Source organism: Sus scrofa, chromosome 1, assembly GCF_054392235.1.
Source record: "Sus scrofa isolate SSC_HxYL_T2T_F1_AM1 chromosome 1, Sscrofa_HxYL_maternal_Yorkshire_Landrace_v2.0, whole genome shotgun sequence".
Classification (NCBI taxonomy): domain Eukaryota; kingdom Metazoa; phylum Chordata; class Mammalia; order Artiodactyla; family Suidae; genus Sus; species Sus scrofa.
Window position 1 is genome coordinate 67,589,668 of NC_139383.1, and position 17,636 is coordinate 67,607,303.

At 33.5% G+C, this 17,636-nt stretch overlaps 1 protein-coding gene across 7 annotated transcripts in view; it reads right to left on the reverse strand.

The window, feature by feature from the left end:
- ASCC3 (activating signal cointegrator 1 complex subunit 3) overlaps positions 1–17,636 on the reverse strand; it is a 325,213-nt gene that overhangs the window by 105,833 nt on the left and 201,744 nt on the right. For 5 of the 7 annotated variants that reach the window (XM_084961374.1, XM_084961361.1, XM_084961380.1 and 2 more), the window contains 9 exons: positions 16,009–16,163; positions 13,311–13,409; positions 11,787–11,955; positions 8,089–8,309; positions 6,664–6,749; positions 4,846–5,012; positions 4,567–4,712; positions 4,326–4,446; positions 2,051–2,193 (listed from right to left, as the gene is read on the reverse strand). In XM_084961374.1, coding sequence (XP_084817500.1) covers positions 2,051–2,193; positions 4,326–4,446; positions 4,567–4,712; positions 4,846–5,012; positions 6,664–6,749; positions 8,089–8,309; positions 11,787–11,955; positions 13,311–13,409; positions 16,009–16,163 — 1,307 coding nt within the window. Of the gene's footprint in view, positions 1–2,050; positions 2,194–4,325; positions 4,447–4,566; positions 4,713–4,845; positions 5,013–6,663; positions 6,750–8,088; positions 8,344–11,786; positions 11,956–13,310; positions 13,410–16,008; positions 16,164–17,636 lie in introns of those variants that run through there. The other 2 variants (XR_014806468.1, XR_014806467.1) reach the window with 2 other exon arrangements.

Here is a 17,636-nt window from a genome sequence, read left to right on the forward strand (position 1 = left end):
GACTGGAAAATCACTATACATCTATGAAGGGGAAGAGGAATACCTACATTTAGAAGTATTAGAAGGAATCACAAAGAAACATATTAACAGATTATAACACAAAAAATGCAAAAACTGCTATTCAAAAAAACAACTAAGATAAAAAGACAGTGAACTAGAATTAACTAATAAATCAGATGAAAAATTAATATGTTTATTACATATAAATGGAAAAAGTGATATCGTACAAGCATAGCTTATTTTATTGTGCTTTGCAGACATTATTTTTTTTTTTAAACAAATTGAAGGTTTGTGACAACTCATGTTGAGCAAGTCTATTGGCATCATTTTTCCAACAGCATTTGCTCACTCCATGTCTCTGTGTCACATTTTGGTAATTCCTGCAATATTTCAAACTTTTTCATCATTACTATATTTGTTCTGGTGGTCTGTGATCAGTGATCTTCGATGTTACCACTATTACTTGCTGAAGGCTCAGATGATGGTCGGCATTTTTTAAATTAAGGTATGTACAATTTTTTAAACCTATGTTACTGGACACTTAACTGACTATTGCATAGTGTAAACATAACTTTTATTACGTACTAACAAACCAAAAATTTCATGTGGCTTGACTTCATTGCAATTTGCTTTATTGCAGTGATCTGAAACCCGACCTGCAACATCTCCAAGATATGCTGGTATAAAGTTTCATATGTGTGTACGTGTATTTTAATTTGGTAAGACTCTCATATAAATCTGTAAGAAAAATGCTGTACAGCAACAGATAAAAGCACAAAGGAAGGAAGGGACAAGAAAGAAGAAAAACTAAAACAAACATATGAAAAAGATGTTCAATGACAAAAAAATTAAAGGACACATTAAAACACTAAAACAACAAAAAAATTTAATCTATACCAATAAATTACAACAAATGAGCATGTAGTGAAATTGTTACTCTCATATACTGTTGATAATTCTGTTACATTAACGGTGATAAACACAACTGGTATAGTCCTTCTGAAAAGTAATTATCAGTGAATATGAAAAGCTATAAAAATGTCCACATTATTTGACCTATTAATTTTAAATTTAGAAATTTATAATAAGGAAATAATTCTAACTGAAGAAAAACTTAGAATAAAGACAAATGGTTACTTAATTACAGGTCAAAAGTACAATGGAATAGCCAAACACATAACAGAATTATAGAGACATAAAAATTTTAATGATGTTTATTACTTAAAGGATAACAAGTTTCTAACTTTTACATAATTGTCAGTGTTTTCTATATTTTGAAAATGGTCATGTTACATAGTTTATAAAAGGTTAATTTTGGAAAATTATTATTATTTTTTTGCCTGTGCCTCCCATGCAGTTGTTCCTGGGCCAGGGATTGAACCTGCATCATGGCAGTGACAATGTCAAGTTCATAACCCACAAAGCCATCACGGAACTCTTCTAATTTTGCAAAATTGATTATTAATTCCCTGAGGGCAGTGAACACTCAAATATTATGGAAACTTTTAGGTGAATATTGACATATACATAGGTGATAATGTTAAATTGAAAAATATGGATATACAAAATACATACTTAGTGGGGAAATACTAGAAGAAAATCCATCAAAATATTAAAATGTTAAGGTTGCAGTATTATGCATTTTCTATTTTTTCCACATTTCTGTAATGTTTACTAAACTCTCAATATAGATTAAAACTAAATATAATTATCTCTGTAATTTCCATTATACTACATGTATAAGAAGCAGAAATAGGAGTTCCCGTCGTGGCGCAGTGGTTAACGAATCTGACTAGGAACCATGAGGTTTCAGGTTAGATCCCTGGCCTTGCTCAGTGGGTTAAAGATCCAGTGCTGCCGTGGGCTGTGGTGTAGGTTGCAGACGTGGCTTGGATCCCGAGTTGCTGTGGCTCTGGTGTAGGTCAGCAGCTACAGCTCCAACCGGACCCCTAGCCTAGCCAGGGAACCTCCATATGCTGTGGGAGCAGTCCTAGAAAAGACCAAAAAAAAAAAAAAAAAAAAAGAAGCAGAAATAAAATATATTGCTTACCTCTCTTTCATCCATATTCAACCACTGTTTTGGATCTTCTTCAGTAGCCAGAAAGGCTATCAATTCTAAAGCAGTCAGACGAGTTTGACGTCTTGATGAGACAAATATCAACACAGGTTTAGCTGGAGAATGGCTTCTAATTGCTGTAGAAAAGTTATGGAAAATAAAATGGTAAGCCACTTACACCAGAATCTGAATTACATGAGGATAGCCAATGGATACTTGGAAACTAATGGTGTAAATAATGTAACTGAATTCTTTATTTGGTCATGAAATTTAGCCTTATTTGAGGTACTACCTGAATTTGTGGTAGAAATGATAAGAAAGCAAAGGTCCTACCTACTGCCCAGGACAGTATACTCCCTTGACTCCTGGTTTTGTTCTGAGCTCTCCAAGGAGACTTAAAGGCTGAGACTCTCCATTAATAGCTGTATATAGATGTTATCTCTTAGGTTGGGTTTTCAGTTTCTGAGTAGTGTTTCTACTGTTTGAGCAATGATAACCTGCAGAGTTAACTGGCCCTGGGGTCTGGAGACAAAGTCCTGCAGGATGATGAAAAGCCACAAAAAAATTCCTTTTATTTTTGTCTTGTTGCCAGTAATGGAAAAATTAAGAGAGTTTGTATCAATAAATTAGTCAGAGGTAAGTCAGAAGAATTTTTCCCTGTTTTTCTAAAAACACATGTGTAAGCTTTCAAGTGGGAAGTTAATAGAAAAAAGAAGCGAGCTGATGAAAACACCATGCTTAAGCCTAGTGTTTAAGTGATGGCACACAGGAACAGACACACAGAAGATCAGTAGTTTGAAAACTCGGAAATAAGACTGAAAAAAATTAAAGAGCTACATAAATCACTTGACCTAACTGGAGATGAGGTCTCCTTGCTATGCATAGGCTCCAAAATGCTGACAAGATGGCACAAGTAGAATTTATACTTAGGTGTACACAGATCTCTTAAAACAGTTGGAGATATTTAAAATTTTTATATAAAAAGTTTAACTCTTTGTAATTTCTTGTTTGAAATGTGAGCTGCAGAATTTTTTTTTATGGGCTAAAACACAAGATTCATAAATGGTAATGTTGACATGACCTTGACTATATTTACACCCTAAAGTGAGAAATAAAGCTATCATAAATTCATAAATCTAAGCTCAAGGAAATACAGTGCTCCACTATAGGTATAATAAACTTCTCACAAGGATAGCTACTGTATTGGTAACGTATCCAGAGAAGTACAGGTATAGGTTACTTAGTATTGATTTACATAACACAGGATGCTTCATTTCGATCACTGCTATGCAAGCAGCCATTCCCTAAATAAATATGAGCCATCTACAATACATACTATGAAAAATGAATATACTCACAGCTTATGAGAATTTGTAGAATGCAAATGGTAATGTTTTGATAAATTGTATTAGATATTAAAATACACATATTAGTACAATATTGGTATCACTTATACACATAATCATGAATGAATTTGCCTCTGTTTTAAACTTCAACATTTAATGGATTTTTGCTGCTGCAAGAACAGGTGTGGCTGAATAGCTCACGGCAGATTTATTGTTCATTAGTGATTTTGTACAATGCTTCTGTGGAGGTGTAAATAATCTGAACTGCCTAGATTGGTCTCTAGTTCACAATCAATACTTTGCTTCTGTCATAAGGCTAATTATAGCAGCTAAAAAGTCACCTCGCAACTGTCACCTCACAATCAACAGCAGTTCACATTAGAGAATTTATTTTGGAGGTTGTTTTTAATTGATATAATAAATATTCCTTATGCAGCCTAAACAAAACATGCTCCAATAAAATAGGAGTGTTATTCTTAAATCTTTCCTGCTTGCCTAATTTGTTAGAAAGGGGAAAACAAAAAACCAAACACATTAACAGAGGCATTGTAAAAATAAGTATTGAAATTTTTAAGATGATTACTGATAAAAATTAGTATTGTGACTTTTAAAACGTATCTTCTGTTCATCATTTGCTCCAGCTACTACGGTCATATCTTAATAAATTAATTTTAAGAATAATCTGATAAATTTAAAAAATCGATGTAACATTCTATCACAAAGACATTATCACTTATGAAATCTAATTTTCAATAATTAATTCAATATATATTTATATCTTTTAATAGTGAAGGCAAATAGTTTTGGATATTTTTAGAAATTGGAGCCGTATCATCCTTTCAAAGACACTCCAAGCACTTAGAATGTATTAAAGGCTACCAGACAAAATGGCTGGCATTTCATTGTAAGAACCTGAAGCTTACCCTGAAATGTAGGCTTATTCATACTGGCCATACGAGGACAGTAATGTTGACCTGGGAAGCCTTGAATGTGAACTTCCAGAGGAACTGGACGTACTGATGGTCGGAAGTTGAACAAGCCCATCTAGAGTAAAAATGAGAGAAAAACCATTTCCAGTTTTTATACTTTATAGTGTTATAGTGCCTCCTTAATATGGCCTTAAGCCACACTATGAAATACCTGATTTATCAAGCTTCCACATACCTGACGAATATTGAGCCAGTCAGCAAGGTCTCTGGCATTGGCTAATGCAGTAGACAGTCCAACTATTCTAACAGGCTTTTCTGTGTGAGATGAGATGAAATTCGTTCGAGATACAATGACTTCTAGAACAGGGCCTCTTTCTTCCCCTAGGAAATAGGAATAATACCTGTTAATTTTTTTTTTTAATACCTGTTAATCATTTAACAAGTCTGATGCTGGGTGCTGCAGGTATGAAGAATTGAAGTTTGTAAACCACCGAATTCAGACAGCGGTACCCACCGAGCAGATGTATCTCATCTATGATGAGAATAGTAACTTGCTTTACATAGTTCCTATTTTGCCAGCTTCTGCTGACTCCATCCCACTTCTCTGGTGTAGTGACGATGAGGTCAGCCTTGGCAATGGATTTCATGTCAGGAGTTACATCCCCTGTTAGTTCAATAACTCTAGAGAAGAATAAAAATAATGCCTTTAATTTTTCAGGTACCGAAGCACAATTATGACCTTCAAAGTAAAATTTTACTATGCTCAAAACTATTTTATTTCCCTTTGATTGCTGAAATTTTGAGTTGAGTCCAAAATAGATGTTCCTTAATAATTCTAAGATAATTTTCTCACATAAAATGAAGAATGCATAAAAGCAAATCACTAAAGTCTAACTTTTATGCAGATATGCAAGGGTGTCAAACTTTGATTATGTTTACAAAGTCTCTGCCTATGTGATTTTATAGAGTTGAACTCACACCTCCTCCATATGTTGGAATAAACACCTTTTAATGAGGAAAAGTGTTAACTTATTAAGACAAAAGGAGGATTTCATTTAGAATATCATTATGTGTAAGCTTCATTTCTCTTCTCAGGTTGAAATCTTCTATAGATATTATAGGCAAATTCAAACATATTAGGACACAAACAAGATAAGCTGGGGCAAATATGTGCAACTCTACTCTGAGAAGATAGATCCCAAATTTATAGTGAGAAAGAAGGAAATCTGAAGGTTAACTCCAAATTTCAACTAATCACTAAATTTTTATCTATTTTAAATATTCAAAACACATAAAAAAGTCAAAGTTAGTTCCTCCAGGAATGGCCTTTCCAAAGCTTTTACTTATTTAAAAATTTTTTTACATTCTATTTATTATTGTGATAGGTAATACATTCAGATGTTCAAAGAATATTTTAAAAGTCTCTGTAACATGTATATTCTCTACTCACTGAGTTTTCATTCTACAATAATTATACATTTATACTCTTTACCATTTAAAAAAAAAAGATGGGATACTTAAAATCATTTAAATATCTGAAGACTTTCTCATTTTTATAGAGTAATACAATATTTTGCATTGTGTGAATGTGGTATAATTTATTTAGTGATGCTCTACTAGTCACTCAGGTTACATGTGATCTTGTTATTACAAACAATAAGTAACCTGGTAAAGAGTAAAACATGTTTTTTTTGAAAAGTCATGTTCTTAAATGAATTTCTACTTTTGAGTAAATTATTTACATATAAAATGGCTTCTAAGCAGTTTCTGGAAGTTATCCTGAATGACATTAAAGAAAAATAAAAAGATATTTTTCTTTTGTTTTTCAATCTAACAATTTTGAGAAAATTATCTTGCCAAATAAAGGTATAAATAAATTAAGGGCTTTCATTTTTCAATCTTAAAACAATGCAAATATTGATAACATTTTAACTTTTTTTTTTTGGCTTTTTGCCTTTTCTAGGGCCGCTCCCGTGGCATATGAAGGTTCCCAGGCTAGGGGTTTAATCAGAGCTGTAGCCACTGGCCTACGCCAGAGCCACAGCAATGCGGGATCTGAGCCGCATCTGCGACCTACACCACAGCTCACGGCAACACCGGATCCTTAACCCACTGAGCAAGGCCAGGGACTGAACCTGCAACCTCATGGTTCCTAGTCGGATTTGTTAACCACTGCGCCACAACGGGAACTCCAACATTTTAACATTTTAATTACAATACCTTTGAATAAGAAGACTATAAAATCATTGCAAAAGCATTTAAGCGTTTTATGCAAATCTTTTATCCTTTCAGATTAGTCAACGCATATCTTCTGAAAAAAGTATAAACTTACTTTTTACCAAGTTTTTCTTCTATTCTAACTTTCCAATCATCCATTCTTTCACGTACTAGGGCTTTTAAGGGTGCAATATATACTGCCTAAAATGGGGGTGCAAAAAAAATCTCATGAAAATAGTGACATCATTATCAAATAAATGTATACTCAATAAAATTTATCAAAATATAACCGTGGTTTTTAAAATGTAACTTTCAATACTCAAAGACTTAAAATTTTAACTTAATGGAAAATTTAATGGAAAAAAGTCATTAACTGAAACTCCATTTACCTAAATTAAGACATGTATATAATACAACATAAAAATATTAATATAGAAAATTTTAAATATATATATTTTAAAGTACCAGTGGTATTTTCTTTAGGTAATTTACAGTGAAATTATTTTTTAACATAATGTTAAAAACTAAAAAAAAAATAACTTACTACATTACATAAAGAAAATTAGGGTTCTGATGAAAACAGTTTTTATGATCAAGAGTTATCTGAGTTGTAACTGTTTCATGAAAAAAAGTACTAGTTTTGAAATTCTAAAGATAAATAATCTAGTTGTTAAAATTTTAATGCAGATTTTATGGAAGATACAGATGCCTTTTCGGTGTTTCTACCAGGAAAAAAGAAAAAGTTAAAAATAACAAGATTATTCACTGAAAAAAATTCTTTCCTTTATAAAATGTTTCAAATTTAGAACAGAGCTCTACTGTTGTGTTACTATATCTCCTGTTGGATCAAGAACCATATAACAGACTGAAGAGTGGGAAAACGTATAAACTGGAAAGAACAGCTACTAATTGTAAATCACTGAAAAAGGAAATTAAAACATTTCTAAAATCAAAATGAAGAAAAGAGTACATAATCCCAATGACAATATATGAGTTAGCTTTCTTGAAAAATGTTTCTCAAGTTGAGTACTTCACATTTCAAGAAAGCTTAAAATCAACACTTTTTTGGACTTGACACATTATTTTACATTAAATAACAGTATCATGGTCATTTGGAGAAGCTGCCTCTATATTTCCTGAGTGTAATCAAGCTATATTTGTTAAAGTATTAGTAGCTCCTTCAGAACCAAAGGATTTGATTATGACTGATGATTATGAATCATTATATTTCTTATAAATAAAGCTATGAATTAGCTACCCTTACAATGAAATTGCCTATGAATTATAGATATCTTACAATGAGGAAAGGATATGTGAACACTGATATGTACATTAGAAATCTAAATAAAGGACTCTACAGTTTAATATAAATTTTCTTGTGGCAGTTATTCTAATACTGCTGTGGGCCACCCCTGGAGAATTTACCAAGATAGTGACAAATCAATTCATTGAGTCCTGCCGGTATATTTAGAGCTGGCTAGTTTATAGATTATGAACTATTTTCTACTTGAATGTAAGCATGTGATTGTTTCCAACTGACCTTTGAAGTAGGGTACTTGTTGAAAACTCTGAAAATGGCTAATTCAGCTGCAACAGTCTTTCCTGATCCAGTGGGTGCTCCAAGAAGAACATTACAGTCTGTGTGATACAGCGTATGAAATATTTGTGTCTGCACAGGGTTAAAGTGGCTGAAGTTGTACAGCGCTTCATATGCTTCACACCCCAAAGCTGTGACTGGTAAAGGCTGAAGATCCAGTAATTCTGAAAAGATTCAACAGGTACTGCCATACAATAACTGGAAAATACACACAACATTGAATACTATCTCTTAGAAATAAACTATAACACTCCTTAATTTTTTAGAGGGAAAATGCATTAAAAAATCTTATATACTACTTACAGACCTTTTTCCCCCATTACTACACTTATAATATTGACATACTGGATACTTTTCCAGGGGAGTGCCCTATAAGACAGCTATAATGGTACATTATTCCTTTCCAATCAGGAAAGTAATGTGAATGACAGGTATACGAAAATACGCATGTTATAGAAGAAAACTAAATCTACCCCAATCTGTAGAAAAAGGAAAACCATTTGCAAACTTCAGTACTAGAATGGTTACTAATAACAAATTATTTTTTCATCTGTTAGACAACTGACAAAAGAGAGTGGTTGAGTGAACTGTTGTTCTAGCTAATATAAACTAACATGGACTCAAAATAATTCCAAGAAGAAACTTAGGTGGGAGTTTTAAATCAGAGTATGATTTGTTAAACAGAAACTGTGCTGAGGAGTTCCCGTCGTGGCGCAGTGGTTAATGAATCCGAATAGGAACCATGAGGTTGCGGGTTCGGTCCCTGCCCTTGCTCAGTGGGTTAACGATCTGGCGTTGCCGTGAGCTGTGGTGTAGGTTGCAGATGCGGCTCGGATCCCGCGTTGCTGTGGCCCTGGCGTAGGCCGGTGGCTACAGCTCCGATTCAACCCCTAGCCTTGGAACCTCCATATGCCGCGGGAGCGGCCCAAGAAATAGCAACAACAACAACAACAACAAAATAAATAAATAAATAAATACATAAATAAATAAAAAAGAAACTGTGCTGAAAAAACATCAAAGGAAATTAGATTTAACTGTAAATCATTTTGTAGATTAGGGGTTTAGGAGATTAGAAAATTAAGATGATTTAGAGAAACAGTTATACCTAGATACCCCTGAACTTGACAGTCATTTCATTTTCCCATAATCTAGAAAGGTATCAGTTGGAAAACCATAAAGCAGATTTACTCTCAGGATTATCCCATGGAGGATGACTTAACTCACTCAAAATTTGAGTAAGAAGGAAAAAAAAAACCCAATAATGTAACATGGTGGTCTGTATCCTGGGTTAGATCTTCAAGTTGGAAAGTATGGAGAATTCTCTTCTCAAAAAGTGTCATTTAAAAGTAAAAAAACTTAATAAAAAATATTATCACTGTCCCACTACTCTACGCTATTCCGTGTGTAAAGGCAATTGAGAACTATGTTTCCTATACCAGATCACAGCCCCCTATATTTTTTGCAGCAATGAAAATCAAGAGGGGAGGAAGTTGTAACTTTAAATGCTAAACAAAGCAGACATATTCTTAATAAAGTCTAATGAAATAAACATTCTGGCATTTATTGACAATTCTAAATTAAGATGTTTTACTTCTGTGAGATATGAAGATTTTTCTTGGCTATTTGGGCTCAGTGGGATGCCTCTGCATATACTTTGAGCCAAACAGAACTAGGAACTATTGAGCTTACATCATGCATTTTTAGTATCAATTGATATGTCAGCAGGGTACATTTATTCCTTTTAAAAACGCAGTCAGAAAATCAGCTAATTATATAAATAGGGTGCTATGTGCTTGACCATTCAACAATGAAGTGATAAAATGAGCATAAAAATATGTTAATACATGTTAAAATCAGGTACTACATCCAAAGAGACCTAGTAGTGATGTTGGTAGCATATATTTTATTTTTTTGTCTTTTTAGGGCCTCACCCACAGCATATGGAGGGTCCCAGGCTAGGGGTTGAATCGGAGCTGTAGCTGCCAGCCTGTGCCACAGCCACAGGCAATGCTGGATCCGAGGCGTGTCTGCAACCTACACCACAGCTGATGGCAACACGGGATCCTTAATCCACTGAGTGAGAGCAGGGATCAAACCCGCATCCTCGTGGATACTACTGGGTTTGATAACTACTGAGCTGCGATGGGAACTCTGTAGCATATATTTTAAATTAGAGCACCAAACATTTTTTATATACTTTATTTTGAGATTGTATGTAACCCAAAGCATATTTTTCATAATGATTTTTATTTTTTTCCATTTTAGCTGGTTTACAGTGTTCTGCCAATTTTCTACTATACTGCATGTTACACATACATGTATACATTCTTTTTTTTTCACTTTATCAGTGAGAACCTGCTGTGTTGCACTGGGAGCATGATAATGTGACAAAGCATATTTGATGAAAGAAAACCAGAAGAGCCCTCTTCAATGAGTAGATCAGCAGATACCAAAATCTCATTTTTCTATGTTGACAAACTTTTTAGTTTTGTTCTTTCAAGATATCAAAGAGGTGCTAAGCTGTGGTCTAAAGTATCTAAGATTTTGCTAGGATAATGATCAAGATACACATTTGACAAATATGACAAAGATTAAAGTCACATTAATGCCTCTTTACAGTCCCAAAAGACTATCAAATACTTTGTTTCTTAAAAGTTGTAAAAACTAGCATTTTTATTTTGAAGGAAAACAAAGAGTCTGTCTTTGGAAGAATTACATGGAAAAGAAAATTGCCTTTCATTTTTCTATAAAGGTAATTAAGGAAAGGCCTCTTGAAATCTATACTTATTATGGATTCTTGGTGAGAAGAAATAAACTTAATACACTAGTTAATTGATTAGTCTCTGGGGATTTTTGAAATAGAATATTTTACAGAGCATTAAATGATTCATGATAAACATTTATCATGAAATTTTGCTTCTGTGTCAAGTCAAAATAGAATGTTATGAAAATCTAAAGTCAATTTTTGTCAGTTATGACAATGAAAAACACTGTTACATGGTATTCTGGATCACCATATACACTTTCACAATGCCAGTGCAAAGGAAAAGAACTAATATAAAGATTTTGTGTTGTTTCTAAGAACCAAAATGACTTGAGGTATAAATGAATCCATTCTGTAGTGATACCATAACCTGACGCCTTAGCATCAGCACTTTTGTTGCATAGAAGTGCACTATAAGGAGGAAAAAAAATCCTACAAATCACTTTAATTAACATAATAGAAATAAGCTTAATGGTAATACACAAGGGAAAAGGATATTTCAAAAGTTTCACAGACAGCACAGATTAAATCACAATACTTGCAATGAAAAAGGAAGGAGATATGGATAAATTATAATAATTGTATGTAAAAATAGACATGAAGGCATTGTTATACCAAAAGTGAGTTTCATTCTTGTTAGAATATAAGAATTGAAGTAGGTCTAGTTTAATGTTTTTAGAACTCAAATTAAAAAAAAAATTAAGGTCTGCCATTAGGGTCTACATAGATTTGATTTCGAAAAGTCTCTTTTGAAACTATATGGACAACTTGCAGTTTTATTCAGATTCAGACAACTTTAAAGCATAGATGCTTTTTAATAGTAACTAAAACAACAATTTTGGAAGATCGGTAATTCAATTACTATTCCATATATTACCTGTATGAGGAGGATGTCTTTCTGGTAGAATCAAATGTTGAAAGTTGATAATACATACAGCCTCAGCTCCTAACCATCGGTCTGACACTGCTCGGATGTAGTATTGGGAAGGCAATGGCTCAAAAATAGGGATTGTAAATACCAGCAGTTGAGCTTCTTTACTAATGACCTAATGTGAAATAAAGTCTAAAATGAACATGGCTATTCTAACAGCATAAAGGCCTTATCAGTCTTTTTTTTTTTTTTTAAACAATCATATCTATAGCAATAAGTACTAAAGATAAAGAAAATATCTTGGATTTCTAAATAGCCAACATAGTCAGATACTTCAGAAACTTGTAGGTGGTTCCCTTGAAGATACCTGATACTACAGAAGGAAAAACATATACTCAATTTATATTATTTAAATAGGCATATCATCATGTATTAACAGGTTACCAATCTGACTCATTATCAGAATTTCCCAAACTTCACTATTCAATTATTTACCTTCTAATTTTTACCAAATTATTTACATAATATTGTCACTGCGGTAAGTGGAATTAACAGAACACTTGTCATAAAGAGAAGATAAACATGAACACAAATGCAAAGAAAATAAAGTATTGCTATAAAATTCTATGGCTGCTCACTCAAGCCTAAAGTTTTTTCTTCCTTTTTTATTTCTTTAAAGGGGAATTAGGAATGAGGCATCACAGTTAAAGGAAGCTTTCATCAATTTGAGTTTTTCTCTTCGGATTTACAGAGAACTTAAAAGAGAATGCCTTTTTCACAATATGATTCAATACTCTTTTTTTTGCTTTTTAGGGCTACACCCTAAATTCCAGGCTAGGAATTGAATTGGAGCTGCAGCTGCCAGCCTACACGACAGCCACAGCAACCTGCGATCTGAGCTGCATCTGCAACCTACACCATAGCTCACAGCAATGCTGGATCCTTAACCCACTGCGTGAGGCCAGGGATTGAACAAGCATCCTCATGGATAGTAGTCGGTTTGTAACCTGCTGAAGCACAATAGGAATACCTCAATCCTCTTTAACACTGTGTTTATGTAACACCTGAAGTTATTATTTTTTATTTATTTGATTAAAAAATATTATTTATCCCACCCATTTGACATATTCCATCCCTCTGCAAGCCATTACAAAGATTATAATTCAATTTCTCAAATGAAAATCACATTGAATATATGAATACTGTAACATTTAATTACTATTTTCTTTTAAAACCAAACAAATATAAAGAGATTATAAATAAAGCTTTAATGGCACTATGAAACTGTAGAGAAATAGTAAAAATAGAGATTTTTTCATTTATATTTTCTTCTCCTTTTTTTCTTTTTTGGCCACACCCGTGATATATGGAAGTTCCCAGGCCAGGGATCAAATCCAAGCCACAGCTATGACCTATGCCACAGATGAGGCAATACTGGAGCCTTAACCCACAGAGCCACAATGGGAACACCTATCTTTTCTTCTTAATGATAGCAACATAGCAAAGACAGAGCCACTTATCCATACTTACCTGCTTTTTTAGAACTAGAAAATACTCTGAATGATAAATATGATCATTTGTGGGATCTTCTACCCAAATCCACCAGGGTTCTCCTACTGTCCCATGGACCTAGAAGAAAAATAGTATTGTAATACTATATATGGTAACTTAAGTAAGGGATACTGTTGTTTACATCCTCAGCACCCAGCCCTCTCTTTTTTAAATAAATAGATTTACTGATATGCAATTTATATAACAAAGTTTACCCAACAGATATAGTTCAATAATTTTAATATATTAACAAAGTTTTGCAACCATCTTCATAATCTAATTTTAGGACATTTTTCATCATCCCCCAAGAAACCTTGTACTCTACCTACAGCCCCCCTTCCTCCCAATCTCCAGCCCTGGACAATCACAATCTACTTTCTTTCTCTATAGATTTGCCTGTTTTGGACATTTCATATACATGAATCATATAACATGCAGTCTCTTGTGACTGGCTTCTTTTACTTATAATGTTTTCAAGGTTCATTCGTGTTATAGCATGACATAGTATTTAATTCCTTTTTATGAACAAGTAATATTTCATTGGATAGATACACCATATTTTGTGTATTCATTCCTCTCTCTTTTTATTTTTTATTTGTCTTTTTAGGGCTGCACCTGCAGTATATGGAGGTTCCCAGGCTAGGGGTCAAATCAGAGCTGCGGCTGCTGGCCTATGCCACAACCACAGCAATGCCGGATCCAAGCCATGTCTGCCACCTACACCACAGCTCATGGCAACATCAGATCCTTAACCCACTGAGCGAGGCCAGGAACCTGCATCCTCAAGGATACTAGTCAGATTCATTTCTGCTGAGCCATGACAGGAACTCCCCCCATTCCTCTCTCTTTTTAAATGACTAACAAAGCCTAGTCTTGTTCAGTGTTCCTCTCTCTCACATAACTTAGGAGAAGGTAATCCCATCTCCCAGGATAATTTTGGTTAGCATAACTAATCAGCTTATGGTATCCCCCTTACAATGGCTTGTGATGAGGGACAGGCACATGCCTAATCCCAGCCCAGTTAGGCTGAAGAAAAGGTCTTCTGATCCAGGCTCTGGCCTGGTGAAAGGGGGAGGGGGATTGTTCCTTTTCTCTGTTAAAGGTGAACAAGGAATTCCACATGAAAACACCTGGGAATAAGGTAACCTTGTCAGCAGAACAAAAAGATGGAAAGATCCCGGGGCCCAGAATAGTATCGCTAAACAGAAGACTCTATCATCTTTAGGGACTATTGTGGACCTTTCATTATATAACCTAATATATCTTCTTTTACTAAAGTCAGTTTGACACAAATCATATTTGCTGTTCTTGTAGCCAACAGCATTTTAACTGATAGAAGCAACACTATGAAAACAATAGAGTATTCCATTCTACTAATGAATTAAACCAAATTGTGAGAGATTTATGATGGATATTGATGGAAGAAATTAGGGTTAAAATTTAAAAACTTTTAAACATTTCAAGATATAAAACCTTGCTATGTTTACAGATAACTGCAATTTTACATTTTATGTAAAATTTCATATTTATCGAAATATTAAATGTAATTTTATATCATCTAGTCCTCACAGAAATTCTGTGAGAAAGATAATTATTATTATTATACATGTTTAGATGAAGAAATTGAAGGAATGAATTGTTAGAACACAACAAGACCAATGGTAGATTTGGCTAATTATTTGGTACACTGCTGAATAAAATGTATTCACTTTAAAGATATACTAATGTCATGTAATGCATGAGATATTTACTTATACTTAGCTAGAACCTTATAATAACCATGTAATGTAGGCATTGCTATACTACATTTACTGATTTACTTGTCTTCTCCCACTGGCTTCTTGAAAGAAAGGACTGAGACTTGTGTGTATCTACAATTTCTTTTCTACTCTCCTCTTTGCATGGTTAACTGGTGTAAAGAAAAACCTTAAGAATTACTGACTGAATCAGAAGAGGATCCAGAGTGGATTTTCACATATGTATACAGTAACACCTAAGGTTTGGACAAAAGAACAGAAGAAGGGGTAAAAAGAGAAACAAGAATGTGATGGGAGCAAAGGAAGGACATTTTCAAGAAGGACAATGTAAAGGACAGAGTGATCAGAGAGGTAAAGCTGATAACTAAGAAAAAGCCATTCATTATGGCAATCAGTCAGTCTTTGGTGATCATTGAGGAGATAGTCTCAGCAGGAAACAAGTGACCAGGAGGGAAATGTAGAACACTCTTTCTACAAGCCTAATGGTAAAGAAAAGAATGACAGTATGAGGAATAGCAGAATTTTAAAAGGTTTCCTTTAGCATGGAGAATCTTGAATTTTTAGTTAGTAGGCAAAGACGAAAGAGGAAGTAGAGCTGGAAAAAATGAAGACCACATAGAGAAAATGAAAGAAGACCGAATTAAGTAAGGTCCCTATGGAGCTGAATCCACTAAAGCATTGCTGAATGTGAAATTTTGGATCTCCTAAGATGCTCTGAAGGGGTCTCATTGGTTGACATATACTAATATATTATACCATGTTTTTCTTGAGGATAAGAGTAAATAATACTACAATGCTTTAAATGATTCTTCTATATATATATATATATATATATATATATGTTTTAAAAGGATTTTCTAAATGCCTTGAGGACAGATATAAGGAGGTATAGCTGAACCTGCAGTGTTTTCCATTTCTACCTGATCATTCCAAGTGAAATCAGGACAGATGCTGAGTGTCACTCTTAGGACTGTCCTTGTGATGGGCTGAATAGATGCTTCCATCGTAACAGAAGGAATCTGATGAACACATTGTTTGACCTTGAGCCCAATATTCACATGATGCAGAATGTGACCTGAAAGGAAAACATCACTTAGAGTAAATGTGTCCAGACAGAAAAAAAGCAATATAATCTGACTTGTAAATGGGATTTCAGAGAAGGTGATTTTATTGCTTGTTTTATGATTTGCTATGTAGAATAGCTGACATTCTTGACCTGGCATGTTTGAATATTTTGTAATAGTTAACTTGAATTAGCAATTCATAGCTCTGAAAAGCAGTATCAAGGTTTTTGTCAGCTATTAATAGGGTTCTTAAAATTACTGAGACTTGATAGCGCTTAAACTACTATAAACAGTTCCACTTTTCTCCTAGTTAGTTTTAGACACATTATAGAAATGTTTAGTATTTTGTGAAAATAGCCTTTACTTTATGCAAGGCCTATTTCGGAACACTATAACCATGATGGAAAATGCTTTATTAATCAAACACTACTAACCTATCCATTCCCCAAGATAAAACATAAAATCTGGGCAACTTAGCAAAAAATTAACCACTTCACAAACGATCAGATTCTGAAATGCAGATATATGTGAAAGTACCCGGGTGGGGGAGGTGGGGGTCATAAACATATATAACTATATGTTGCCTACTCTATTCCAAGCAACTAAGTGGAAATAGTTTATATTTTATAGTGTTAATATTTCTTATTATGTCTTGGCTCTTCATAATGTAATTTTTAAAGCATATTTACAAATAAATCAAAATGTTTTATGTTCATCCATGTTTGAAAATAAAGTGGTTTTCCTTATTTTGATAAAATATTTACATTACCCAATGTAAGTAATCTCATGTCCCCTAGCTAATGTTCTCAATTTCTATTTTTATTGATACTTCCCTTCTTCCATTCTGTCTTAGAAGAAATCTTTTTATTACACAAGTAAAATAACTATCTCAGCCTCTCTTTATATCTGTGGACATTTGCCAAGTCTTTCTTCTCTTCAGCCTAACTCCCTTCATGTGTAATGTTTATCCTATTCCAAATCTGAAATATTGCCTAATCAATGTTTGTCCAAAACAATGTCAAGGTCCATGGAAATGTATGTAGGGATAACTTTTCAATATTATGTGTAAAATGTAGAAAACCTAATGCTTTTTATACACTGATGCCAACTATATTTAAAGATATATATGCGTAATGATAGTCATTTAGAAACTGAAGAAATGTAGAGTTTAACGTTGACATACATTTTTTTGGTGTCATACTGCTGATACAGACAACAAAAGACTACGGAATCAATTAAATATTAGGAAATAAATTAAGACTAATTCTCATCTTTTATAGCTAAGAGTGTATCTGTGAGATATTCAAAGAGGGTCTGACAATCTAAACTCCATTTTAACTGTTAATTCTTTTGAGTAACTTCATTAAATTCTGATATACTTTGCTTGAGTTTAGGTCGATGAGAAAGAAATTTCATAAAAATTATAAAAGTTTTTGTTTCGTAATACGGAAATTCACAATACTTTGTCTTTTACATATTTACAT